General features: G+C 50.7%; 1 protein-coding gene and 1 long non-coding RNA gene across 4 annotated transcripts in view; one reads left to right on the plus strand and one right to left on the minus strand.

Annotated features, from left to right (window-relative positions):
* Window positions 1–3,085: 3,085 nt before the first annotated feature.
* LOC128152072 (uncharacterized) lies at window positions 3,086–5,695 on the minus strand. Its single transcript, XR_008238535.1, has 2 exons — window positions 5,521–5,695; window positions 3,086–3,393 (listed from the first exon to the last, which is right to left on the minus strand). It is a non-coding gene; the product is annotated as an uncharacterized LOC128152072 (long non-coding RNA).
* Window positions 5,696–7,097: 1,402 nt separating this feature from the next.
* GATA4 (GATA binding protein 4) overlaps window positions 7,098–26,056 on the plus strand; it is a 30,063-nt gene continuing 11,104 nt past the window's right edge. For all 3 annotated transcript variants that reach the window (XM_052810086.1, XM_052810084.1, XM_052810085.1), the window contains exon 1: window positions 7,098–7,780. In XM_052810086.1, coding sequence (XP_052666046.1) covers window positions 7,255–7,780 — 526 coding nt within the window. In that variant the 5' untranslated portion in view covers window positions 7,098–7,254. The remainder of the gene's footprint in view (window positions 7,781–26,056) is intronic.

Genomic DNA, 26,056 nt, shown 5'->3' on the forward strand with positions numbered 1-26,056 from the left:
GGTAGACACGTAAGTGAGCGAGACATAGACACATGGATAGATCGGTAGAGATAAATAAATAGGTATTTTGGCGAGGCAAATAGACATAGGAATGACTAGAGAGTTACACGGATATATGGATATATGGCTAGGTGGCTAGAGATAGATGGATAGTGACGCTGATGGAGGTTCTGCACTGCCAGGGCTCCAGCCCGTGCATTTCCAAGCAGCTCAGCCTTCTGTCTCATTCAGGAGGCTTTTCCAGCCTCTCTGAGAAGGGAAGGGGCTTTCCATCACCGCTGCCGTTACTGCCGGCCGTGAGGGGCTGTGCCTGGACCTGAGCCGCCGGCCGGTCCCCGACAGCCTGGAAGGCGATTTCACAGCAGCAGGGTGACGGCGTACCGCCGGCGTGCTCCACACACGCATTTTTATCGTCACGACGTCAAAGCACCGCAGTAACGACAAGAAAACCACGCGCCTGGACGGCGGTGCGAGTGGGCCGCGGGAACCCCGGCGGTGACGCACCCCCATTTATCCCCCCGTTGGGTTCCCCCGTCCCTGGAGGCGATGCTCGCCCATTCGTCCCAGTGCCGGCAGCCCCGGGGGATCCCCTCACCCACTGGTGACGTGTACCCACGGGTTCCCAGGCGGTCATTCATCACACCTCGGGGCAGCCCCCGGGGGAAGCCCCTGGGCTTTCGCGGCTCCCCACCAATTGAGAGGGTCCCAGATTAGGAAATGCAGAGCCCTGATATTTTAGGCTCAATTCGCTTGATTTTGGCAATAAAGCTGAACCGGAATGTAGCACATTGATCCACACCATATTTTCAGCGTGTACCCTGGGACACCTCTGTCTCCTGCGGCAGGGTTCCGCCACGCACACGCAGTGGCACGGACACGCGTGACGTCACGCGAGGTGTGATGCAGGCACGCGTGTTCACATCCTGTGGCCACCCAATTCCGGGTGGGTTTCGGATCCTGGCTCTCCTCCAAATCACCCCAGCACTGACCCTCACCACTCAGCCTTTCTCTCCTGCTGCCTCCAAACACGAAACGCTGCTCCACGCACCTCTGCACCCACGCCTTTGTCCCTGAGGAAGTCGTTTGTATTTATTTCAACTGGGGGGGGGGAGAAAAGAAAAAAAGAAAAAGCAATAACGTAATATTTAGGGGTGGAAAGGGCAGTCAAAAAGGATTTTAAAATGCCCCTGGAGTGTCACTGAACCACGACGCTCTTTGGACACCCTTCTCCAAAAGGGTAGTACCTGGCTTTTTTGGGGGGGGGGGTAGGCGGGGGGGGGGGGGTGGCATTTTAGGACCACTGTCTTTCTGTAAACAGATGTGACGTTTGTTTAGGAAAGTGTCTCCGAAGGTGTGACATGAGACTTTGATAAGTCAGCGGGGGGGGGAGCTGGTAGCCAAAGCAGGGCCCCCCCTCCAGCTCTGACACCTTCCCACCCACACCCCCTCGGTTGTGCAGTGGGGGGGTTGTCCTGCTGGTTCCCCCCCCCCCAAGCTGTGGGGTCGGCTGCCCACACTCTCCCGTGGGGTTTCCTTGGGCCGGGATGTCCCAGTATGTGGGAGGGGGTGCAAGGGGGTCCCAGAGTGAGGACTGCAAGGCTAACTGGGGGGGCGGGGGGGGCAGGATCGGTCCCCCGGCAGGACTCCCTAGCAGCACTCTTAGATGCTCAGGGGTCACCCCCAGATCGGGGGAGGGCAGGAGCAGGCAGGGAGAGGTTCAGTAGCATCCCCCCCCCCCCCCCCATTCCCCCAAATCCCCCCAAAGGCGAGCGGGGGGGGGGGGGGGGGTGCTCTCCACCCCCGGGACGTCTCCGGGCTCACAAGACGCCTGCCCTCACCCCAACCCCCCCAAAATAAACCCAGGGGTGCAGGCGGGTCCAGTCCCCTCGGCTTGGGGGACCCCCCCCCTTCCACCTCCCAAATTGCATCGGCTGTTCTAATACAAGACAGAGCCGTGCAACGCCCCCCCCGGCTGCATCTCCACATCCCCTATACCTATAGATACGTACCTATAGATAGACCTATAGGTATATACCACCCGCAGATGCCACCCAGCACTGGTATTTTGGAGCCCGGTTCCTCGCCCCCCCCTGCCCCGGACTGGTCTGTCGCCTCCCGCAGCTCAGACCCCCCCCTCCCCTCCCAAACCCCTTCCCGGCTGGCAGGGAATAAATGAAATAATTTAAAAAAAAAAAAAAACAAAACAACAACCAAAAACCCTTTCAAAGTACCCGTGCACGCTTGGCACAGCAGCCGCCGGCTGCGTTTATCCTTTTTGCTTTTCTAAACCACACTTGGTGTCTGGCTGGGTGGGTTTTTTTCATGTTTTAACCATTTTTCTGAGTTCTGTTTGGGTTTTTTTTTTTAACCATTTTTTTCGTGATTTTTTTAAAAATCCAATTTTCAGCACGGTCCCGCGGAGAAAATATTAAATAAACTTTTACCGCTCTCTCTCCCCTCAGCCCCAATTCCTAACGTGGGGGGGTTTCTTGTTTTGTTTTGTTCACTGCCACTCGCGGGTGCATCTATCAACACCCGGAGATTTAACTCTAAATCGGCCGCGGATTTAACTTCGATGCGGGCAAAAAAAAAAAAAAAACCAAAAAAAACCAAACAAAAAACCCAGCACCGTATCGATTTATTTCCTCCCTGGGGGGGGAAGAGGGGGCTGGAAAGGAGAGTGGAAAGGCCGAGGTTTGTTCCGCAGGGTTATTTTCAGCCAGATTTCGTTCACCGCTTCGCTTTGCCGGCGAGCGCACTCTGTAAATCGCAGAAGAAAAAAAAAAAAAAGCTCCTCCGAGTGCAGAGCAGGGATTTATTTTTTAAGTTTGTTTTTTTCTTTTTTTTTTCTTTTTTTTTTTTGTCGCTGCACTCTCCTGTGTCCCATCCTCTGCTTTTTTCGGGATAAAAAAACGTGTCCGAAATCCATCCTCTCCCTCCCGGCTGTTAGTTTACACCAGGCTGGGGCTCGGCTCCGCTCCTCACGGCATTGGGTTTTTTTTCGGGGTGCGCACCCCCCCCGCGAAGTGATGCTCGGCACTAAGGACCGATATTTCCCCGCAGAAAGAGGCTGGATCCGGCCACGCACGCTCAAAACCGACCACGGGATTTCTTTATTATTTTTATATGTTTTTTTCCCGGAAAAGGCAAAGCCAAGGCAGGTCCTTGAAACCGTCTCTGCTCCTGGTAGAGCTGCTCGGGCGGTTTTAATCGGGTTTAATTGGATCGTTGCTTTTTTTTTTTTTTTTTTTTTTTTAAGTAAAGCGCTGGTGTTCAGTAGGAATTCCACGAAACTTCAGCAAAGCGCTGCTTTGGTAGAGAAAATTGCCAGGGATTTTGCAAGGCGTGAAGAGGGAGATGCATTTCCAAAACCCAGCACATCTGGATACGCAGCTGCTTTGGGAGAAGAAAAAAAAAAAAGACATCGATATATTTAATTCTCCCTTCTTTCTCTGCATGCCGATAGAATATTTTTTTATACACGCACACAGCGTGGTGTAAACTACACGGTATACTTAGGTATGGCAGTATATACGTGTTTATATGTAACATACGTTCCCGTGTCTAATATGCATTAAATCCCATTTATACACAAGGTTTGTGTTGGTATGTATATAAGTAGATACTTATTATTAAATACATTATTTCCCCCGTGCGCTTAAAGTATAAATATCTCCAGCCCACACAGTAGCACCATTCCCGGTATTTCTGCGTGCCTGTAATTTTAATTCTATACGTCCCTATAACCACCTTCCTGCCTATATTTGTGTATTTAGCCGCGGTTTTAGCCTCTCCCGGTGCGCACACACATCTCCGCCGGGCTGGAGCCCCCCCCCCCCCCCGTTTTGGGGGTTTCCCAGCCACAGGGTCCCTGTGCCCCCCCCCCTCGGGGTGCCCCGGAGTAACGGGGGGGCTGTGGGCAGCTCCGGGGCGGGGAAGGGGGGGCACCCCCGAGCGCTCCCTTTGCCTTCTGCCCCCCCTTCAATAAATCGCTTTCCCTCCCCCCTATTTTTTTTTTATGCCCTACTCCTTTTGTCGCTTTCATACAGAGATTTTTAATTTCCTCAAAGATTTTTTGCTTTCCGAGCCCCCAAAACCTCTGCCAGCCCCCCCCCCCGCCCGGGGCAGGTAGGACCCCCAAATTTCCAAGGGAAACCCCAGAGCCGGGGTGTTGGAAATATTAAGGGTGTAAGTGTTATTCCCGGGGAGCAGGGCTGTGGGACCCCCCACCCACCCCGGCAGCTCTCACAGGCTGGAGCCACCCCAGGAAAAAATGAAGCCCCAGGAGATGGGGGGGCAGTGGGGGGCTGAGCCCCCCCCCGTGGGCTGGGTGCCCGGTGGGACCCCACTTTGCAGAGGGGTGCAGCCAGCCCTGGGCTCTCCCTGCGCTGCACCATTAACCTTTAAACCCGGAGGTCTCTGCAGCGCACGGGGAGACGGTGGGGGGGCAAGAGATGGGTGTCCAGATTTGGGGGGGGGCACCCCTAAACAAGCTGAGGTGGAGGGGAGGGCAGCTGCGACCTCTTCACTCTGCTTAGACCATGAAGGATTTGGGGCAGGAGCTTGGAAAAATCCCCCCTGTGCAATAGCCCCGCGGAAGGGATCGCCTCCAAAGGGATTGAGGAGCTGGGGGGGTGTCATTCCCTGCCCCCCCCCCAGCAAATACCCCTTATTATTTCTGGGAGCCGAGCATGGGTGTCCCTGCGGGTGCGTGGGGAGGTGCGGAGCAGGGCTGCCCAGCTGGACTTTGCCTGCAGCGTGGGGCCGGCCGTGTGGCCATGCCCGGGGGGGGTGGTTTGATTTTATTATTTTATTCTTTTTTTTTTTTTTTTGCACAGCAATGAAACCTGGCGCCTGGCTGATGGTGCAACAGATACCAGCCAACCCCCCCCCCCCCCTTTCCTCCCATCGCCGCCCACTTCCACGTGATATGGGCAAACCAGTCAGCGAGTGGGACTGGGGAGTCTGGCCACACTGGGGAGCCAAGGCGGGAGGGGGGGGGGAAGACAGAACCCCACTGCCCTTAACCCGCCCCCCCCCAAAACAGGAGCAGGCCTGAGCTAGGCATCTCATAGCCCTCTGCCTTCCCTGCAGCGAGGGGGTGTCCTGCCCCACGGCCTTGCCCCCCTGCACCCCTTGCCCCCCCCAACACCGAAGGTGGGTAACGCTTCTCTGTCCCCCCGCTCCTCTCCCACTCTGTCCCCTTCCTACGGGCCTCCCCCGAAAGCTTCCTCCTATTGTGTCCTCGGGCTTGAAAACGGACTCGATTTTGCTTTTTTTTTTTTTTTTGGCTTGATTTTTTTTTTTTTTATTATCATCCTTACTATTTTTAAGGCAGGAGGGGAATTCACTCCTTTTTCCCCTCCTGTGGATCCTGCTCGTCCTTGGAGAGTCCTGTGGAAACGCTCCATCCTAGGCCGGTTACACGCACACGAACCAGCCTCTCCTCCGTCCCCTGGGGTTTGGGGCGAAGCAGAATTCCCTTAAACCCCCTTCTTCCCGGCTCGCTTCCATCCTTACCCCTTCCCAACGCTGCCTCCGGCTTCTCCCCCTTTCCTCGGCTGCCTGCCGGTCTCCTGCTGTCCTCCCGGGTATCAGCCCTTATCTCCCGGTTATCTCTTCTGCTGCTAAATTCAGCCCAGCGGAGGGGTTCAGCCTGGGGAATCTGCTAGCTAAATCTAAATCAGTCCCAAGAGTTATTTCTCCGGCCATAATTCCCCCCCCCATCCAACCCTTCTCCGGGTGTGAGATGGTTTTCTAGGATCCCTCCGTGATCCACAGAGAAAACAGCATCTCAGATCCCTTCACCTCCCCTCCCAGACCCTTCTTGGGAAGGGTATTTCACCCTGACCCCCCCTCCACAAGTGTTTTTTTGGGGTCTCATCATTGCAAGCCACATGCAAGGCCCCGATGGCATCCCACGGCCTGCGCCGTGCCCGAAAACCAGCCCCTTTGCCCCAAACCACCCCCCCCCCCCCAAAAAAAGGAGCCCAAATCAGAAACCAAACCGACATGGGAAAGAGCACCCATCGCACCCATCCTGCCCGGTGGCTCTGGGAAATGCCTCCCCACCCGGACCCACGGCATCCCCGGTCCCCAGTGGGTCAGCCCGTTGTGCTTCCAGCTTCTCCCACCTCCCCACGTGGGAAAAGCGGGGGGGGGGGGGGGGATATTGAAAACACCCGGGAGGGGGAATTTTGTGGGTGCTGCTAGGGGTCTGCTCCCCACATGCCATCACTTGCAAGTGGGTCTGGGCAGCACTGGGGGGGGGGGAATGCAGCGGTTAATGCCCCCCTCCCCTTTTAAGCACATACACACACACGTGGCCGGACTTTTTTTTTGGGGGGGGGTGCGAACACGCGTGGGGCAGGCGCGGGGTAGGAGGATCGAGCCAGCCTTCCTCCTCCTCCTCCTCCTCCTCTCCCCACCGTCTGCCTAATTTAATTCTCCCCCCCCCTCCACCCCCCCCCCCCCCATACCTCCGCAGCTTCAGCCTCCGGCTCGCCCCCCCACCAGCCCACATCAAACACCAACCTCGGGGGCCATTAACAACTTAAAGCACCGATCGTACCTGCGGGACAAAGATTTTTGCTCCAGGCCAGAGCATCGCTGTCTCTCACCTTCCAGGCTGTGTAAACTTCTCCCCCCCCCTCCTCCTTTCACCTTCTCTCCCCCCCCCCACCTCTTCGGGACTGCTCTAACCTCCTTATCATCTCCTCCGCCCCCACGGGGAGGGAAGGGGGGGGGTCCCCACCCGGCCGCCGCCTTCTCCCGCATCCCCGACCGCATCTCCCCCTGCCTCCCCCCGGAGGGGGTGTTGGACGGGGCGGGGGGGGGGGGGGGGAGAAGAAAGACGGGGAGGAGACTGACCGAGGGTTTTAAGCAGCCCAGCCCCATCGTGGAGAGGTGGGGGGGGGCGTGGGGGGGGGCGGGAGGTGATGGATGGAGCCCGGTGGGAGAAGCTAAATCCAGGCGGGAGCTAAATCTCTCCTCCCGGAGGGACCTGGAGTTCTTGCTTGGGGTCTGGAAGCGGCGGCTGGTCCTGGGGAAGGTGGGGAAGGTGGGGGGGGGTGGTGGAGGAAAATTGCATCGCTGGTGGTGTTTTGGTTTTGGCTGGAAGGCTGTACCCACGCGAGACCGCTCCGGCCACCGCTCACGGCAGGGGAAAGCGGAGCCTGGGGTTTTTCACCCGTTCTCCATCGCTCTGGATTGCGGCCGGGGTGCCGGCTGGGGTTTGGGGAGGCCCGTCGCGAGATGTACCAGAGTTTAGCCATGGCGGCTAACCCCGGCCCTCCGGCGTACGAAGGGGCAGGTGGCTTCATGCACGGCGCGGCCGCAGCGTCCCCGGTCTACGTGCCCACCACGAGGGTTGCCTCCATGCTCCCCAGCCTGCCGTACCTCCAGAGCAGCGGCTCTTCCCAGCAAGGCAGCCCCGTCTCCAGTCACTCCATCTGGACTCAACCCGGAGCCGAAAGCGCCGCTTACAACCCCGGATCTTCTCACCCTCCCGTGTCACCTCGGTTCTCCTTCTCCACCAGCACCCCCATCCCTGCCACCTCTTCCCGGGAAGCCGCGGCGGCTTACAGCAGCTCCTTGAACCTTTCTGCTAACGGGAGGGAGCAATACAGCAGGGGTTTCGGCAGCTCCTATTCCAGCCCCTACCCGGCTTATATGAGCCCCGAAATGGCCACGACCTGGACTTCTTCGCCCTTCGACAGCCCCATGCTGCACAACCTGCAGAGCCGAGGGACGCCCGCAGCCGCCCGGCACGCCAACATCGGTGAGCGCAGCCAGGGTTGGGATACGGGAGGGAGGGTTTCACCCCGTCACCCACCCGCCCCCCTCCCAGCCAAATTTTTGTGCCCCGACCCCTCTTTGGGTAGGGCGAGGAGGCGCGAAGGGCGGGAGGGAGAGAAATTCGGCGTATTCGGGGTGTCGCTGCCGGAGCCGCCTCGCTGGCTGCAAAACGTGGGGGTCCCCGCGGTGATGTGGTTGCCCCACTCTGCGCGCACACTTTCTCTGCAAAACCGCCGTTTCAAAATATCCTCAAGAAGCACGGTTTCCCAAAAAGAAATAGAATTTAGGATAGGCCCAGAGCGGCAAGAAATGACGTGCCGAGCTCCCGCGCAAGGGCCTGCTGGCTCCACAAATAGCTCCGGGGGGATTTAGGGGCTGCGATGGGCATGACCGCGGTGTGCAGGACCACGATGCTCCCTGGGCGTGCAGGCAGCCCCTTCCCCGGCTTGCTTTAGGTGTAAAATGGGGAAAACTGTTTGGAAAACGGGGAAATCGAAGTCTGGCCCGTGAATCCCAGATCTTCCCATTGGGCTGTTTTATGTTATGTCTTTTTTTTAGTTTTTGGAAAGGTCGGTTAGGCTAGGAAAAGGGAAAGCGAAGGGAAATTTGGCGCCGAGGGGGGAGAGACGGTGGAGAAGGAGAAAAAAGAAATGCATCCGCATTTATTATCGCGCTTTTGGGGGAACCACAGGCACATCTCAACAACCCACCTCTGTATTTCAGTGTCTCCTTGCCCCCAAAAATCTCAGCCCTGATCTCTTGTGCCGATCCTGATCTCGGAGCCTTTCGTTTCATTAAGCACCTCTGGGTCCTACGACCAGAAATCAGCCTGAATGGCTTAAAATATTGCTTTTATGTTTTGTAAGGCATAAGAGGGAGAAAGGGGGAGAGAAATGCAGAGCACATCTTTGCATCGCGGTTTCATACACTATTTCCTCTCCGCATTCTCTCCATGAAGGTATTTCTGTCGGCTTCAGGGTCGGGGTTAACAAAGAAAATGACCCAAATTTGTCTGCAGATACATTTTAAGATTGTGTTCTTTAACCTGAATTTTGGAGGGTAATTTTTCCATCATGTCTAGCAAGATTTAATTTACGTTTAGCGTTATGTTAAGATGTTAAAGAAAGGAAAGTTAGGCGTCGGTGAAGGTTTGGCCTTGCCAATGCCTTTTGCTTTTCTTTGGGTTCTTACGGAATTGTTTAAAATGGGGAACAGAATATCTTTAAGATAAAGTTTTGGTCAACCAGGCAATGTTTTGGGGAAGCCATAAGAAGGTAGAAAGTATAGGAAAAAAGCAGAACGAATCAAACAATAATTGAATATTATCAACAAGGACATCTGCGCATATGTATTTGACTACCATACCGTCTCTTCCTTAGGAAAAAAAAAAAAATCACCTTTTTGCAGTGGTCTCAAAAGGGCTCATAGTAATAAAAATAACTTAAACCCAAAATAATTCAAATGAAGAATTGCAGTTGCAAAAACACCCAGCGGCTTTTAAGGTGTCAGAGACTGAGCGTTAGTGATTTGGGGGTTTCAAGCCCTGCGTTAAGCAGCGGTTTGTGCTGCAGGTCTCGCAGCCTGCCTTTTGGTGGCAAAAAGTGTTTTTTATCTGGGCTCTTAGATAGCACCAGGAACATGGGATGTGTTGAGCCAGTCCAGAAAAAGTTAGCGGTCGGTAGCGAAGGAGGAAGGAGCCGGGACCCCTTTCCATCGCCAGGTCCTGATTCGGGTGCTGGATTCACGGTATCACCTCCGGCATCGCCGAGGGCAGCGCAGCAGACACCGGGGGATTTATTAGCATGGGTCTAATTATGTCTCTGCCTTGAACGTGGAAAAAAGCACTTGGATTTTAAATAAAAAGTGCTTGGGTTTTGGTAAAAAAAAAAAAACAAACAAAAAAACCCAAACTGCCTGAAAGCTGGTGAGTTTTAAATTCAGGATTAAAATGGATTTTTTGGAAGGCAGCTCCCCCGGTAAGTACTTTAAGGTCCAGACCTGCCCCTTTCCCTTTTCTCCCCGAGTCAGGATGCGGCCGCAGCCGGGTTGCTCCCAGCTGGGTCCTGTCTCGATGCCGGGGCGATGCTTTGCACAGGCTGCGGGTATCGAGGGAGTTGTATGAAGCGCGTAAAGGCTGGCTGGTGGTTTCTGAGTGGGGAGAAGGTTGGGGTTTTTTTGATGAGCAAGGGTGAAAAGCCCTGATGGGCTGAAAAACTGAAGGCACTGAAAGATTTAGTGGGAGGGAAACACTGTTGTGGATTGCACCCATCACAGACCCACTGTAATAACTATCTGAGCCTGGCTCAGCATCTGAGCAGTTCCTGGCACGGTGGAGTGCAGACTCCTTCTTTTGCCTTTCCTTAGCACTAAAGGTATTTTTGTTCTCTGCACAATGAGGAATCTCAGGGTGGAAGCAAAATCCTTCGTGCAAAGCTCTATTAAATCAAGGGATTTTTTGCAGCGCTCTCGTTTCCCTCCAGTGATTTTGCTTCCCGGCAAACCGTCACCTTTGGATAGCACTAATTGCAGAGCACCTCTGGGATCATTAGAATATTAATTACTATAATTTTTTAATAATGCAGATCAAGTCTATGCAGGTGTAGCTGGACATGCAGACACAGATACGCAGTCTATGCAATTGGGCACGGCATTTTTTTCCCTGCTGTAAAGCAATGCCCCAGGGAAAGAAGTTTAGTGAAACTGTATACAAAGGTGATAGAAAATGGAAAAAGCAATAAGATCTTTATTTCTTTTAGTAGAAATATCTACTAAAAGAAATAAAGATCTTATTGCTTTTTTCTAATAAGAGGAATTTTGGCCTGGGTTAAAACGTGCCAGTGCAGCTCTGTGGTACAAAGTGGGAAGGATGGGTGGATAAATCACATGGGCCTATTTGAAAAACTTTCCCCGGTGTGAGTTCAAAATGCCAAATTTGGCCTTTTCAGGGTAAGTTTGGCGAATGATTGCATTACCCTGAAGGGCAGGATCAGACTCTGTGGTCGAGGCCGTGAACTTGCTCCAGGCATTGCCTGGGATGGCGTTACAGTGAATTCCCGACTTAATGAGGCATGAAAAGGACCCGCTGTAAAGTCCCCTTTCAGGAAACCTCCCTGCCAGTGCCAAAACCCTCTTGAAATCTGTCCCAAAATTAGCAGCTTGCCCCTTCCCCCTTCGCCAGGCAGAGGAGAGCGGGGATCGAGGCCGACACGGGAGCCCAAACTCATCCAGCCCGTTGCCGCTTGCTGCCTCCTGGATGGTTCCAGGATGGACATGGAGGGCCAGATCCTGGTTTACCATCCCCACCCCCTGCAATTTTGCTTTTCACAAAAAAGCAGCGGGGTTTTTCTTTCGCTGTGTCTTCGAGGAGGTTGATGTGGTTGGGAGTAAATCGGGGCGAGGGGCTGTGGGCATTTCTGATGGGTGCTCTGCATTTTTGTTTTGAGTAGCCGAAGTCAGGGTTCCCCGAATCAGGCACCGTTTGAACACAGCTGCAGCATCTGGCAAGATCAAAGCCTGGAGCAGACGCTGGGTTGGAAAACGCCTTCTCCACTGCTGGTGGGGGAGAGATTGTGAACCAGATCTTAAGCTTTCCCATAGGGATGCTAAGAGATTTGCCCTGTAGCATCTCCAGGGCCGGCATTTCCAGTGACTCCTCGGCATTTGTTACAACCCTCTGCCCTACCAGTAGCCCCTGACCTTCCCCACGCACCTAAGGACAAGGTGGTTGCTCCCCCCCAGGCGATGGGGGGAGCCCAGCATCCCTGCCGTCCCTGCCCTCGGAGGGATAGGGCCATGGGATGGAGGGACAGGGCTGTAGGATGGAGGGATGGGGCCGTAGGATGGAGGGACGGGACTGCAGGACGTGTCTGGATTTTTCACGAGACCCTACATCCCCCGTTTTGCAAGCGGTTGCATTTCTCACCTCTGCTCCGCCGGCGGGGAAGGCTGGCCCAGGGCTTTGTTCCCCCCCCCGCCGCCGGCGAGTTTCAAGCCACTTCTGCTCTCCTGCCTAATTTAATTTTCACCGGTCAGTCTGGGATTTGGGATGAAACCCACAGAATTAGGGTTTCTAATCTTTGAGCAAGATCAAGCTCAAACACGCAACTGATTATTACCCCCCAAATCTTCAAACAGTATATTTTAAATTGTAAATAAAGCAACAATAATAACAAAAATATCACCATCACAGGCACTATATTGCCCTTATAATAATACAGTTCCTTAATTGAAAATTGCACTTTTATTCCCAAATACAAATGCATATGTTGCATAGAACAGCCATGGTGTAGTATACAGTACATTATAAATGCTCGTGAATTTTTGTAAAGCAGTAAAACTTAAGGCAGTGGATGGTGGCACTGAATTTAAGACTTTATTAAGCCAGGATTAATTATTTTTCTCCTCCCCACACACACTCATATATGTGTCTTTATCCCCGTAACAATAACAGCAATATTTTTTTTAAGAGACAGCCTATATTTTGCTCTCTCCATATTTATTTCCATCCGTTTGGGGGGGAAGAGGGAAAATCCTTGGAAACAGATGAGGGTTTATTAGGTGTTTACTAAAGGAAATTGGGCCCAATTCTGCTGCCTCCATGCTCTTCTGACAATGGAGAAACCTTTGCTCGGCAGGCAGAGAGGGGCTCCCCAAAATGGTTATCCCAAACACAGCTGGGTATTTTGAACGGGCAAACCATCTCACTCTGACAAATTAAGGATGCCTCAGAAAAACCCACCAATAAAGCACCAACAAGCAAATAAAATCCCAAACTGGGTGAAAAAGCAGCAGCGCAGTGAGATGAGCAAGTTTTTGTGCCTGGAGGTTGGCAGCCTGTTGCTGCTGGGGGAGGATGTGTGCAGGGGCTGTTAAAATAGAGGTGGAAAAATGCAATTTTAAGGAAAATTCAATTAAAAAAAATTGATAGTGTACTCCTGAAATCTGCAGAGACTTTGTTTCTCATCAGCACGGGGCTCTGGGCCGAAATTTTTGCTCCTCAAGCCCCACAGATCTTTTCACGCCTAGGAAAAAGAGTTGCAAATATAATATATCATCTTTCAGAGGTTTTGTTCCCAAATTCACACCCAGCCTGGTGTGTCCTTCCCTCCCTACAATTTCCTTACTGAAAAGGAGGTGCAGAAATGGGGTGTTTGGGGATCTCCCCCTGCTCGGCGATGCTCCCGGGGGGCACAAGGCAGAGGAAGGTGGGGGGGATGCAGCTGAACGTCTCGGGTCCTTCGAGGCTTTTGCAACCCTATTATAAAAAGACTTAACGAAGCGTCTGCCTCCCATTTGGGGCTCGCCGCTGCCTGCGAAGCCAGGCAGGGATCTGTGTTGAGAAGTCAGACCGTGGGCTTAAAGCGGCCGGTTTTGCTTATGCTGGGAGGGCAGAGGCAGAAATGCAGATTTTTTGCTGGGACGGCTGCACCGGCCCCATGTTAGAGCGACGTGTGATCCCCGAATAACGCGATTATGCTGCCAAAATCCATGGAATGGGTTGTCGGAACGGCAAGGTTGGGTTGTTACAGGAACGGCTTGCTTTGGCGGGGGGATGTGTGTAATTATGCCTGTAGGATTGCAAAAAAGGAGATTGGAAATGCCAAATATTCACCTTGTTGATGGATTCTGAATTCACGCTGCTGTCTGGCAGGAAGGTGTAAATACGCCTTTGGTGTGCGAGTGTGAAATGCTGCTTAAATAACCAGGGAAATATGTGAGAATGTGCTCTTACCTCCAAAATTAACCCAAATTATAAAAGCAAATTTCATCATGAGGTTGGATTGAGGTTTTCTTATTTTTGGAGGGAAGAAAAAAACTTTGTGGGTCCCCTTTGGGGGGCAAAAACCTTGCAGCTGTCTATGGTAACATCCAACATTACAGCAAAATATTAAAATCTCTCTGGCCCTTACAAGTTTTCCCCACATCATCGGTCACAGTGACCGGTCCAAGCTGTAAATACATCTGTAATGACAAATTAAACCCAATTATCTGCCATGCCTGAGCAGTGAGGTCTTTATACTCTGGTGCTTACACGTGCGTGACAGCGCTTGAAAATAATTCGATCATCATTGGCTTCGCAACGGCTGGTACAAGTGTTATTAAGGGCTCTTTTGAAACCCCCCTGCATTTCTGCCGTACCGAGCGATGCTGTTGTAAGGTCTCGTACAGCAGAAATGTGGGGTTTTTTTTTCCCTTGCAGTTTTTCTGAAGGTCACTCGCTGCAGGGTATGCTTGAGTTTGCAGCATTCTCCCTGCTATTGCACCCTTTTAAACACTCGGGGCACTCGGTGGTGATTTCTTTTTCAATATGATAAGCTGGAGCTGGATTTTCTCATCCCCAAAAAGCACAGGCAGGCGGGCGCTGGGTCTGCTGGGAAAGAAGATCTGGGCAGAGGTTTTCGAAGCTGGACATAGGTCTGACCCCGCCATCAGTGCTGAAACATTTCAGCTTTCAGGTTTTGGCAAGGTCTAGATTTTAAAACCAAGTTTGGGGCAGTGTCAACTGGAAGCGAAAATAATTTTTTCTTTTCCAAGAAGTGCAAGGTGATTATTTTTGTCTTAATTATTTGCTGGCACAGAGGGGTTTTTTGCCTAATTACGTGAACACCTAAATGTAGGATGCACCCTTTGCTTGAGCGGGAGCAAAGTTGGGTCCTTCCCATGTCTTTCTGCTGTTTTCTCTGTCTTTCTAAGACCAATCCTGCTGTTTCGCCCAGGCTAGGCTTGCAGGATCAGCCCCCCCAGTAAACATATTCAGTGTGGACTGTGAAAAAAAAAACAACCCCCCCAAAACCAGCCACCTTGCTCAGAGCTGAAACCATCCCTGTTTTAAAGCAAAGGGAGGTTCGCCTGGGGCCGGTGCAGAATCAGGCCCATGAAAGAGGCTTCCATAGGGAAGAAATGCAGTTCCCTGCAAACTATTTGGACACCTACAGGTTTTCTTGGGGAGGTGAAGCCCTAAAAGTCAGTGGGACTTTTCTTTTTCCTTTCTGGCAAGTGGCCGCTTGATTTGGGAAGGGATTTGTCCTTTTTTTTAAAATTATTTTTAGTGACCCATAAAGCTGGTGGTTCCCATATCAGAGCCAGCTGGGCTCGAACAGCTCACGCCAGCCTTGGGAGAGACTCAGAAACTCATTTTGTTTGTGAAAGAGGAAAAAAAAATTCATGGAAAGTCAAGGAAAAGTACGTTTTCCACCAGAGGTGGGGTGAGGGCAGCCGGATGAGGGATGCAGTGGGGCTGATCTCCCGTCTCCACCAGGGACTGGTACTGGACGCTTCTGAGTCTGGGATAACAAAATCACTGCCTGGAAATGTTTCTTCCTAATCCCTGGGAATTAGGTCGGTGTCTGCCGGGGGAGCATTTCAGGAGAGGTCCCGTGGTGGGTCGCCGCTGCCTGCTCTTGCTCTTCTTCCCAAAGCTCAGCCGTTTTCCCCCGGTCGATGCTTCCAGCCGCAGCGCAGTGTGTTTACGGGGTGCCGGGGTAGGGCTGGGTGCCTGTTGCCATCAGGGTCTCCTAAAAGGTTAAAACCCAAGCCAGCAGAAGAGGTTGGGGGCAGAGATGGAGCTGGGTGGGGGAGAAGGAGACCACACCACTCCCTCAGAACAAGATTTTGCCAATTCTTGCTTTTTTTTCACAGTTCCTGCTTGCACGGTGCTCTCCGGCTGTGTCCGTAATAGTTAAGCAAGTTCCAGGTTGTCCTCTGGCCTCGAGGGCCGGGAGAATGGGCTGTCTCCTTTGGCTCTGCAAACATCTCCAACAGTTTGGGAGACATCTCCCTCTTGCCTGCTTCTCAGCTGCCTGCCTCTGGCTGTTGCCAGCCATTGTGCCTCCACGCGCCTTGGTTTTCCTTCAAGTTCCAGCTTCCAGAGTCATGTTATCGTACGTCAGGCTCTGGTTTTGCGGAAAGGCAAGGAACAGGTTTTCTGGACAAGAGAAAAGCTGGGAAACCCTGATTCCTATGTGCTGAAATTCTAGAATAGGCAACAAAATAACCTAATATTTATTATTTAAACTCCTATGAGTTTCCAAGTCAGGCTCTTGGGTATGCAAGCCAGGGAGCCATCATTATTTAATATTCAGGGCGTGCAGTGCTGGAGCTGTAGAAAATCAGTGAGGCGGTGACCCCCAGACATCAGGACTCCTCCGAATGACATATTTGGCCCCAGATGTCTGAGATTATTTTGGGAAGAGAGTGCTGGCCCCAGGGGCTGGCTGTTCGGGCGACTGGCTGCTGGGAATGACACTGAGTTGGGACATGCCTTGGTGATGTGGAGCACGAGAGGGGCAGCTGGCTTGGAGGGATGTCTCCTCCTCACGCTCCCCTGGGCTGGGAGGATGCCCTGGATCCTGGGCACGACCATAGGCTTTTCTCCAGGGGCTTCCCATGTTCGGTCCTTCTTTGCTTCAATGGGGCAGATCATCGACGCTGGGATTTACCCGGACCCTCTGGATGTGAAGATGTGGCCTCCAGGGTTTTCCCAGCTCCCAGCACAAGCAGGACCACAAGCAGGAGGGTGAAGTCCCCCTCGCACCCCCTTCCCTTTGCCCCCAGCCAGGGAAGAGTCTCACTCCAGCAGGGCTAGCTGCCTGCCCTCCCCAACCATTTCTATTCCTAAACCAACATCCCAGTCAGACTCTGTCACCTCCCTTCACGCAAAATCAATAACAACGGGTGAGCAGGTTAATTATAATCACAGAATAAACGCCGCGGTCTCAAAGTTCACTCAACTTCAGCAGCATTTCAAAACGAGCGGGCGACGCCAAGAAACTTTCATTGATTCCTCCGGGGCAGGTGTGGGAGTTTGAACCTGTCCCCAAGCTGATCTTGATTCAAGACCTACTCAATTTTCTTCCTTATCTCGACTTTCGCCTATCTTATAATGCCTGTTATTTTAGATAAAAAGTCCAATCAATTGAGTTAGAAAAACTGCAAGTTATATGTTGCCCTGATAAGTTCGGTACCTGAGGTTTTATTGGCCTGGGCTGCAGTTTCTGTGCGAACTGACCTTTGCAGATGCTTTATTGGCGGCTGGGAGAATCGCTCCATCCTCCCGCCCCACTCGGGGCTGAGTTGACTTAACATTCAGAATAACTAATAAACGAGGAAAAGAGAAGGGCCAGGGGTTAGACAGACTGTCCCCTATAACATGATGAACTGTAGTAAACACCTTTTTGTTTTTTCCTGGCTGGTGTCCCGTAGAGAGGCCAGGAACTGGCCTAACTTATTTTGGTGTAACTCCTCTGAGTGGGATTTATCAGTGTAACACCTCCAAATTGGAGTCAGAGCCTGTGTCTAAATTAGCGAGCTAAAGAAAACTGGGGCCGAGGTTTGGATATGCACATGATCCTCAGTATTGGTTAGTGCCATCATGCTCAGAGAGGGCTTAGACATGTGGAGCAGTATATACCCTACATATTTTGTATATTCCTACACATGGTATATATATAAAGTGAGTTTTTATATATATATGTGCATGTGTGTGTCTGTGTGTGTTATATTTGTGCACGTATACATAACTATATATATATACACACACAATTCTATGTAGCTATGTTCTATATAGTCATAGAATAATAATTCTAATAGCAAAACCAGGGAGAATTGATTAGAGATGGCTCCTAGCTTGCTACAATAGCATTCTTAAGGACATGGTATATGTGTATATATACAAACATATACATTTACATACATGTACATATATACATACACATGTATAATATACACACACATATGATAACAATACAATTAATTGTATTCCTACAAGCAGGATTTTGCCCATTTGACTTGGATAAATGTCTTTCCTTCTGATCTGTACCAGTCTGGGGAAAAAACCCTAAACCTTTGAGTTTCTGGAGTTGCAGGGGTGTAGAAATGCATGATGGAAGATGTCTTGCCCAGCCTCCTGCTTGAAGCAAGACAACCACTAGTAGTGGCTGAGGTCAGCTGTGGCTTTACCTGGATGAGGCTTGGAAAAGCCCAGGGTTGGAAATTCCCCCACCTCCTAATGAAAATGCTTTTCCTAATGCCCAGCCTGTGGTTTGTGCTGCTTCCCCTTGTTCCTTCTCCCACTATTGAGAAGAGTTTGCTCTGTTGTCTGCATATATCTGGCTAGCTGATGTCCTCGTAATGATCCCAAACAGCACCGATTTCCCTGGGCCCAGAGCTGGCCCTGGCTTTGATCCACCTGGGTGCTGGTAGTCACGATGGTCACCATCAGACAGACAGATGCCGCACTAGGACGTATGACCACAAACCATCGGGTTCCCGTGGTTTAAGGAGTTGCTCTGTAGGAGCCCGAGCAGGCCCAAGAGCACGTGAAGGCTGTGTCATGCCTGATGACGAACTAGTGCCAGATGCCAGCCATGGGAACCCAACAGACCATGCTCGTCAATTGTTAGCATGGCCCCTGGCGTGGTCCAAGCACAGACCATCTCAGCCTGACCCAAGCATCTCCTGGTGCAGGTCCCGGGAAGCCGTTTGGATGTGACCAGTATAGATTGGGGTCCGGGAGCATCTGAACATGGTCAGACTCTGCTAGCTGGGCTTAGGGTCAGGGTTCACCAGTTAGCCAGTAACTGGCCCTGGTTCACCAGTTACCCAGTAGCCATAAGGCCAGTTCTTATGGCTCAGCCGTGGAGCTGCAGCTTGGCATGCCTCCGCAGCACACCTGCTTGTGGTCCCCTGTGGGTAGGTACATCAGACATGGCTGCACACGTCGGAGGTGATCCTTTGCCTGTGCTCCAACTCGGAAACAGCTGCCCAGGAGGAATCATGGCATTGCAAATCCCAAGCTTTCCTGATCCTCTACTTTTTTTTACCCACCGTGGACTAGATGATCTGGGGGTTGCACTAGATGGCCTTCAAAGGTCCCTTCCAACCCAAACCTTTCTGTGATTCTGTGACCCTTCCCCTGCAGTCACCAAAGAAGAGCCTCTTCTAGGGCACATCCATTTGGAGATGGGACATATTTCAAGGAGGATAACGCTGTGGCTGTTTTTCCTTTGTCAAAAGAGAGAAAGACCATTTCCAGGTGCCTCCTGCCAGGCAGACCCCAGGCTGTGGATGGCCCCATCCTGACCATTGTTCTCCTTGCTAATCTAAGATTTGCTAAAAAATATTTGGACAGTTGATAAGCAGAGGAATCTCCTGTTTATCAGAAGAGCCTCAGATATTTACAAGTGTAAGAATTGTAAGTAGGAGTAAGAAAGGGGAGGTCACCTTGGTGGGTGGGATCAGGCATGCATCCCAGCAAAAGAAAGCAGATCCTGGAGTTCAGTCACGCACAACTTGACAGTCAGCAGAAGTTGCTGTCGGACACCAGGTTGCTATCAAAGGGGTGGCCAGCAAGTGCTCTGACCAAGCCCACCCTACATCCTTGGGGATGTTTGCATGCCTGTCTGCTTTACAGCAGACTGTACCTTTTGGATGTGGGATATGGTACTTCAGTGTGTGGGGTTGACAAGTCTCTCCACTCAGCTCTGGTACAACCATTGGGCTTGATGGTTTGGAGTCTGGTGGTTCTGGTGTGCTGGAGAGCTGTCAGTGCTTTTCCAAGCAACCAGGTTGGCCAGTCCCTCAGGACCATCTCCTACCCCTTCCCAAAACAGGCAGTTTGTCTGTATCTGCTTTAGAGGAATCCAGTCCTCTTCCACCCACCCTTCTTCCATCCACTGCTTGTCTCCACATCTATGACTGTGGCCTTTGAAAGTTGTCGTTGCCCCCCTCCAGTGAGGCAGGGAAGAGCCTTTGCTCCTTCTCATGGGGAAAGAACACTATCGCAAGGAGATGAAAAGCCTTGCTCAAGGGAAGCCTATTGCAGAGCCAAGAGTGAACTCAAATCCAGGCCCAGGATTTGACCAACCTTCCCATCGTGTCCCTCTTGCACATGATCTCAGCTGGTCCCTTGGCTGCTTCTCCCTTCACTGTCCTTCAAACCGGGGAAAACATATCCATGAAAGAAAGGAGTATTCTTGGCTGTTGGCAATGGTGTGTGCCACAGACCTTGGCTTGCTGCAGGCAGAGGAGTGAGCTTTGCAGGGGAGGGACACAATGTTCCTTTTGCCTTGACATGAAACATTTGGCTGGGAAGGGTTGCACAGGAACAGTCTTGCTGTGGTGCTTCACGAAGCAAGGGAAAAACAGATTTCTTCGCCTTTTTGAAAGCAGCATGTGACCCAGCCAGACTGTAGGTTGAATGTTTCCTAAGCAATAAGTAGGGTCTTTAGGTTTGCAAGGGGAAAGCTGTTTGGTCTAGGCAGCCAGCTGAGTAACCAGCCATTTTCTCCACCGTAGACGTGTCAGATGATAACCCCTAAAACATTCTGGGACAGCATTGAGCCATTTCTATGAAGCTGCACAATGATGCATTTTTCTTGAAACAGTGTTTCTGGCTAAGCATAGGGAATTTGCCTGCTTATCCATTTCCTGCAGATCAGCAATCACACAGGTGATGTCTTCTGTTAATCCAGATCAGAGGAGAGTAGGGAGCCACATTCCCACCAGCAACCAACCCAGTGATACGTACTAAAACAGGCACTGTCCTGCTCTCCCATACAGGTCCCAGCAGCCTGTAAAAGAGTGGGGCCCTGGATGAATTTCCCCCCAATTCTCTCAGAGAGGAAACAAGCAGAGAAGCGGGAGGGAGAAAAAAGCCAATGGGCAGAACCTGTTTTTACAGAAACATCCTTGGCTCCGTTAGCTGAAGGGTAAGATAATGCACATGGGCTTTCTGATCCCAGTCTGCGTGTCAAGCTGATGATGTCCCCGTCGAAAAAAGGAAAGGCTCACTGACAGCTTTCTTTTGCCTGCAGATCTCTCCCATGCATAAATTTGGACTCTTTTATTTACAGTCGCTCCCTGCCACTTCTAGTTTTGTCTCTCCTTGGTTTTTGCTGCTGTCTTCCTTTCCAGTTCAGCCCCACTCTGCCACCATACTGGATCAACCAGCACTTTTAACTGCTGTAATCTGACCAGAAACCTTTTGGTGGGTTTTTCGCCTTGAAACTTCAGCTTCTGGAGTCATGCAACTCATGGAAGCATCTCAACCCATCCAAAAGAAATAGAAGATGTAACTTTCAGCTCCACTAGCTGCAGGAAAACGCTTATTAAAAGGACTCCTAAAGGCTTGAAGTGTAGGAAGGATTTCCACACTGTCACTTTTTAATGGAAACAATCTTGGGATTTGGGACAAACCATCCTGAGCAGCTGGGAATGGTAAATCCTGTTTCTCCCTGCCATGCTGTCATGGCTGTCCCTTGAAGCAGAAGGTGAGGGTGTCTTGGGTGGGATCCCAGGGTGTCCATGTGTCCGAGGGGCCAATGTCCTTTGCCTCAGCTGCGAGTGCCCCTGAGAGTCCATGTGGGATTCATGTATACACAGGATCATGGCTCTCACCTCTTATCATAACAAATTGTTTTAGGAAACCGCTTCTCTGTGGGGAAAACTGCTCTCAGGGTCTGTTTAGAACCCCTAAGTGCCTGGCTGTGTTTGAGGGACAGCTTCTCCTTTGCTGAGTTGCTTCACTGCGTTGAGAAGACACTTCTGCAGGGGGAAATGTTGATATCAGATATCCCTCCAGCTGTAAACAAAACTCCAGTGCTGTATTAATGGAAGTCTCTTTCCATTCCTCTTCACCCAAAGGGGGTGAAGGCAGGAGAGGGCTGGAGGGCAGAAGAAGGTAGACAACCTCGTTGTTGTTTCTCATGCAGCGGGGTCTGACCCAAACCAGCGCAGGGAGGGCTCTTTGTCCCCTTCTAGGGGCTGGTTTGGGAACAGAAATTTATAAACTGGTTGCTGGCTCTGAACTGAAGGATTCAAAATCTATCGATCGGAGGTATTCTCTTGGGTCCTGACCCAGCAGGTTTACGTGTTCAAGATGATCTCTCCAAGGTTAACAGATTTAGGGTTGTTAAAGAAAAGCCTGAACAAACCCAGAAGGTCTGGACCTAGGAAGGGACATACTGTCAGGCTGTCAGAGTTGGGGTTTGCAGAGATGGTGGAAAGACCCAGAGAAGGCAGTTCAAGCCGCTCTTCAGACTCAAAACCCTGGGCAACCTCCCTCTGATCCCCAGCTGACTTGGTTGCAAGAGGGTATCTGACTCTCCTGATTGGGAAAGAAAAAGTACTCAGACTTTGGGTGGGTCATGTCCTTGGTCAGAGATGCTGTCATGTCCTAGCCATGCTGGAAAAAGTGCCTGTAGGTGTGGGCTGGCTGGCGGTGCTCAGATCTGCTTTCTTGTTGAGCCCTGCATTGTCCGTACCATTTGATCTCTGCGGACCTGGTGGTGTATGTGAAGGACCACTCCCAATGACTAAGAGCCATGAAGGGCCATATCCAAGAATGCTTTTTCCCTATCAGACCCCAGCGCCCCGCCGAGGAGTTACTCCTGGCTCCCTGGGGACTGAATGTCCCATTGTGGAAAGTATTTCTGACATTAGCATGCTCAAGGCCTCACCCAAGATTAGGAGGCTGTTGTGCAACACACAAGTGACATTTCCTGCCCTGGGGACCTTGCAGTTCTCATAAACAGTAGGTGTGAGGGGAAAAAGATCTCCTTTTACACAGCAAGCTGATGACCAGGATAGGGACAGGACCCAGTCCATCCTCTCCACCGGCTGGGTAATTCACCGAGATTTCATGATCTGCTCTCATGTGAGAAGCTCCTTCATGGACTAAAAGTAGGGTCTTATAAAGAATTAAGTAGAAGGCCATTAGCATTAGTCAGCGCCAGGGACCCAACCCATAAAAAGGACTAAATGATCCCAAGGCTGATATTATCCAAGATAAGGGCCAGGCAAAGGCACTTGGGGGAGCTGTATGTTCAAAGAGGAAGATGAGGCCATTGGGCACGCATGAGGCTATTCCAGCCATGGGCCGGTGTCCTTCTCAGCCTAACCAGCAAATGTTATCCTTTCCTCAACCCTGCCCCAGCGCTGGCCATACCTGGCTTCGGGAGAGGGAGTAAATCTTCACGGCAGAAAGGCTATTAGAGAGGTCACCGGACGGACCCATAAATCTCCATTATCAGGCAGCGGCTCCTGTGCCACAAAACGGAAATTATTGCCCTGAGTGCGAGTGGGGGAGCCTTTCCTTCCCCCCGCATTGTTCAGGGCCCTCTGGGAGCCGCTCGGGCAATTTGCTGCCTGAAAAAACGTTTCCTTTCCCGGCTGCTAAGTACAAGGAATAAGTGTCAGGGGATCTCATAATGCCAGGATTTAGAGCTCCAGCTCTGAGACGGAAGCCAAGAAAACACTTTGCTGCTTTTTCCCGGGGAGCCTCCTTAATGCCCATTTTTAATAACAAAGGTAAATTAATCAATCAGTGCACTTGAAGCCCAGTGACCTCCATGCCCAATATAGCTCAGCCTGCTGGCGGCTCATGGTTCCTGTGGGCTCTGAGCACTGGGAATGGGCTTGTCTTGCTCGGAGGCATTGCTGTCTTCTCATGAGCACCCAGGCATGGGGAGGGGGTCTTGCCCCCAGCTATACCCCTGAGGGAAGGAGGCAGGCAGAGACCATGGCCCAGATCTTCAGAAACAAGCAGCTATTTTAAGCATTTGTGTTTCCTAAGTCTTGGCCACCCACCCACTTCAAACTGCATGGGCTGCAGCTCTTCAGGTGATACTTTTTCATTATTTTGTAGACCCTCAGGTTTTCAAGAACAGCTGGGATGTCTCCGCTCTGTGGCCAGAAGGTCAGCTCAGAAAGGTCCCCTCGGCAACTTCATCCCTGAGTTTAGTGATGCTGTGAAATTACAGCACCTCTTTTAGAAAGAAATCCAGTCCCTTGCCTTCCACTTCTCCATTGGGGCCCAAATGCCCTTCGTTCACTAAAGGGCACGCACTACGCCTACGTCATCTTCTCTGAGCCAGTATCCAGTAGTGTCCAAGACACATCCTTTGCCATCATCAAGCATACGTTGAAGCAGGAGAGGATATTTCTCCTCCAGGTGAGATCTCCTGAGGTCAAGGAGCTCCCTCTGCTCTGACGGGGTTCCAGGAATGGTTTTAACGAGGTTGCACTCTGCAGATGCCATCTTCTGACTCAGCACTGGGTGGTGCACGCAAGGGACGCGCCCATCTGATATCGCCCCATGAGGGCTGTGATTAGGGAGAGCCACCCATTGCGTGGAGCCTCAGTGTGCCCTGGGAACAAAGTCTGTTCCTTCCCCGTCTCGAGCACCAGTGATTCCTGTTTATTAATGTTCACAAGGATCACCTTTGTCTGCAGCTGAGAGAGGAAAATCACACAAATGTTATGACTACGGAAGCAGAAGAGGTTTTCTTGAAACTTAAACCAGTCAAAGTCCCTTAAGAGAGAAGCTCCAGTCCAAATCCCATGGAAACTGAAAAAAAACCCGCCAACCCCCAAACACGTAGTGAAGAATATAGCTCAAACAAATACGGATGAAAAAGGAGACCAAAGGGAGCATGTCTCAAGACTGCTTTGTACGGGGGTTTTAGATGTCTGATTACAAACCAACAGTGAAAATAATGTGGACAGTGGAGCTCGGTGTCACTCAAACTCTTAGGAAATAACACTCAATATACAATAGCAAATTTGATGAGTGTCAGAAAATAAGACTTACACTTTGCCTAGTTTCAATTCCATACCCTCTGTTTTTTTCTAAAAACAAAAGTATTCCCATACTTGACATTTCTTCTTATCATACCCATTTTGAGGGACCTTCTTATTCAAGAGCTAGTCCAACTCAACATTTGTGAGGGACTGTTTGGAATTTTCTCCTTTTTATTTGATTAAAAACTTTCAGATTTTGATTTTCTGGTGGAGAAATCTCCAGGAAATATGATATTTTGTAATTAGTCACAGGCACAACTCAAATGGGTCAAGAGTTTTAACTGTTACCTTTGGACTACCTCTGCTCTGCTAAATTCTCCCTGGATTATGTCAACAACTTTGTACTGAATTATTTTCAAAGAAGAAGGGATTTTCTCACAGGACAAAAATTACTGTGAAAATAATTTGGCTTTTTCTTTGGAAAATGATAATCAAAAACCTCAACAACTTCTAAGATGAAAAAAATAGTGAAATATTTTCCTTTCTTGAGATTTTTCAAGGAAATGAGTTCTTTCCTGACCAGCTGTTCCAATCCCGTCTCTTTTCAAAGGAAGTTTATTTGATCTAGATTTTGGCCGCGGCTCAATGGTGATTTTAAAGGGGAAAGTGAGGCATTATGGTTACAGTATCACTGAATCCACGTGTACAAAAATCACCTGGAAGGATTCCCATCTTTCCTAAACCACCAGAATTGCTCAAAGGTAATGAGATTTTCCTAAGCTGCTGAGAAGATACTGCATTCCTTTTTTTCTGGCTCCAGAGCCCCTTGGGTACGATCATTTGCTGTTTTACTACTATTTCCCCATGGCCACATGGTGTAATCTCTTGCCATTTTTAGCCTGGTTTTCTAGGGAGAATTAGGCACATGTGAATCTTTTTCTCTGTGTCTCTGTTTACTGGCGCCACTTTAGTAATTTTTTAATCCTTTGGCTGTGTCATGGCTATGCAGTTTCCTACAGATTTTCCAAAAATAGTCTGGAGAAAAGAGAAAATAAGGCTGCTGTTTGAATATAACTCTTATTAGAACCAGAGAATCCACATGGGATTGAGACACAGATCAGAAAGAAGCCAAATTTTGTTGGTTTGCTGTCTGGGGATCTATTATCTTTGAGCAGAAAGCTGAGATACTCATACATCAAGCAGGTAGACAAGCACAAAATATAGCAAGATGCACAATAACATTTTAAGAATTAATGTTATGCCGCTCTGTAATGGCTGAAGGTCCTGACGCAAAGCTCTTGCCATCCTCCAAACGTCTCCTGTGTGTTGCAGTTTGTTGGGAATTTTTTTAGCAGCCTGCTTTATTCCCAGGCTACGCTAAGTTATAGAGCCCTTTGCTGTCATTTGTCCTTTTCTTCTTCTCCCCAGTTATTTTACCATCTAGTGTTCCCTTTTTGGTGCTCACAACAGAACGTGTCCGTGTGCAGGAGGGAATGGTTTTGTGACAGGAGAAATACATCCCCGAGCTGAACTCAATAGCTGGTACTCTCCAGGTGGGATCACCATCAGGAAGGTCCATTTTCAAGGGCCATGCTGGCTGGATGCAGCTATATTTACATCTCAGAAAGGCCTATAGCTGGTGCTTATATTTTATCAGGTGAAGTTCTCGGCTTCTCAAGGGCTTTGTATCCAAGGGTGAGCTGACCTGCATCTTTCCAAATGATGATGCAGTCAAGGTGCG

This window comes from Harpia harpyja, chromosome 15, assembly GCF_026419915.1.
Source record: "Harpia harpyja isolate bHarHar1 chromosome 15, bHarHar1 primary haplotype, whole genome shotgun sequence".
Lineage (NCBI taxonomy): Eukaryota > Metazoa > Chordata > Aves > Accipitriformes > Accipitridae > Harpia > Harpia harpyja.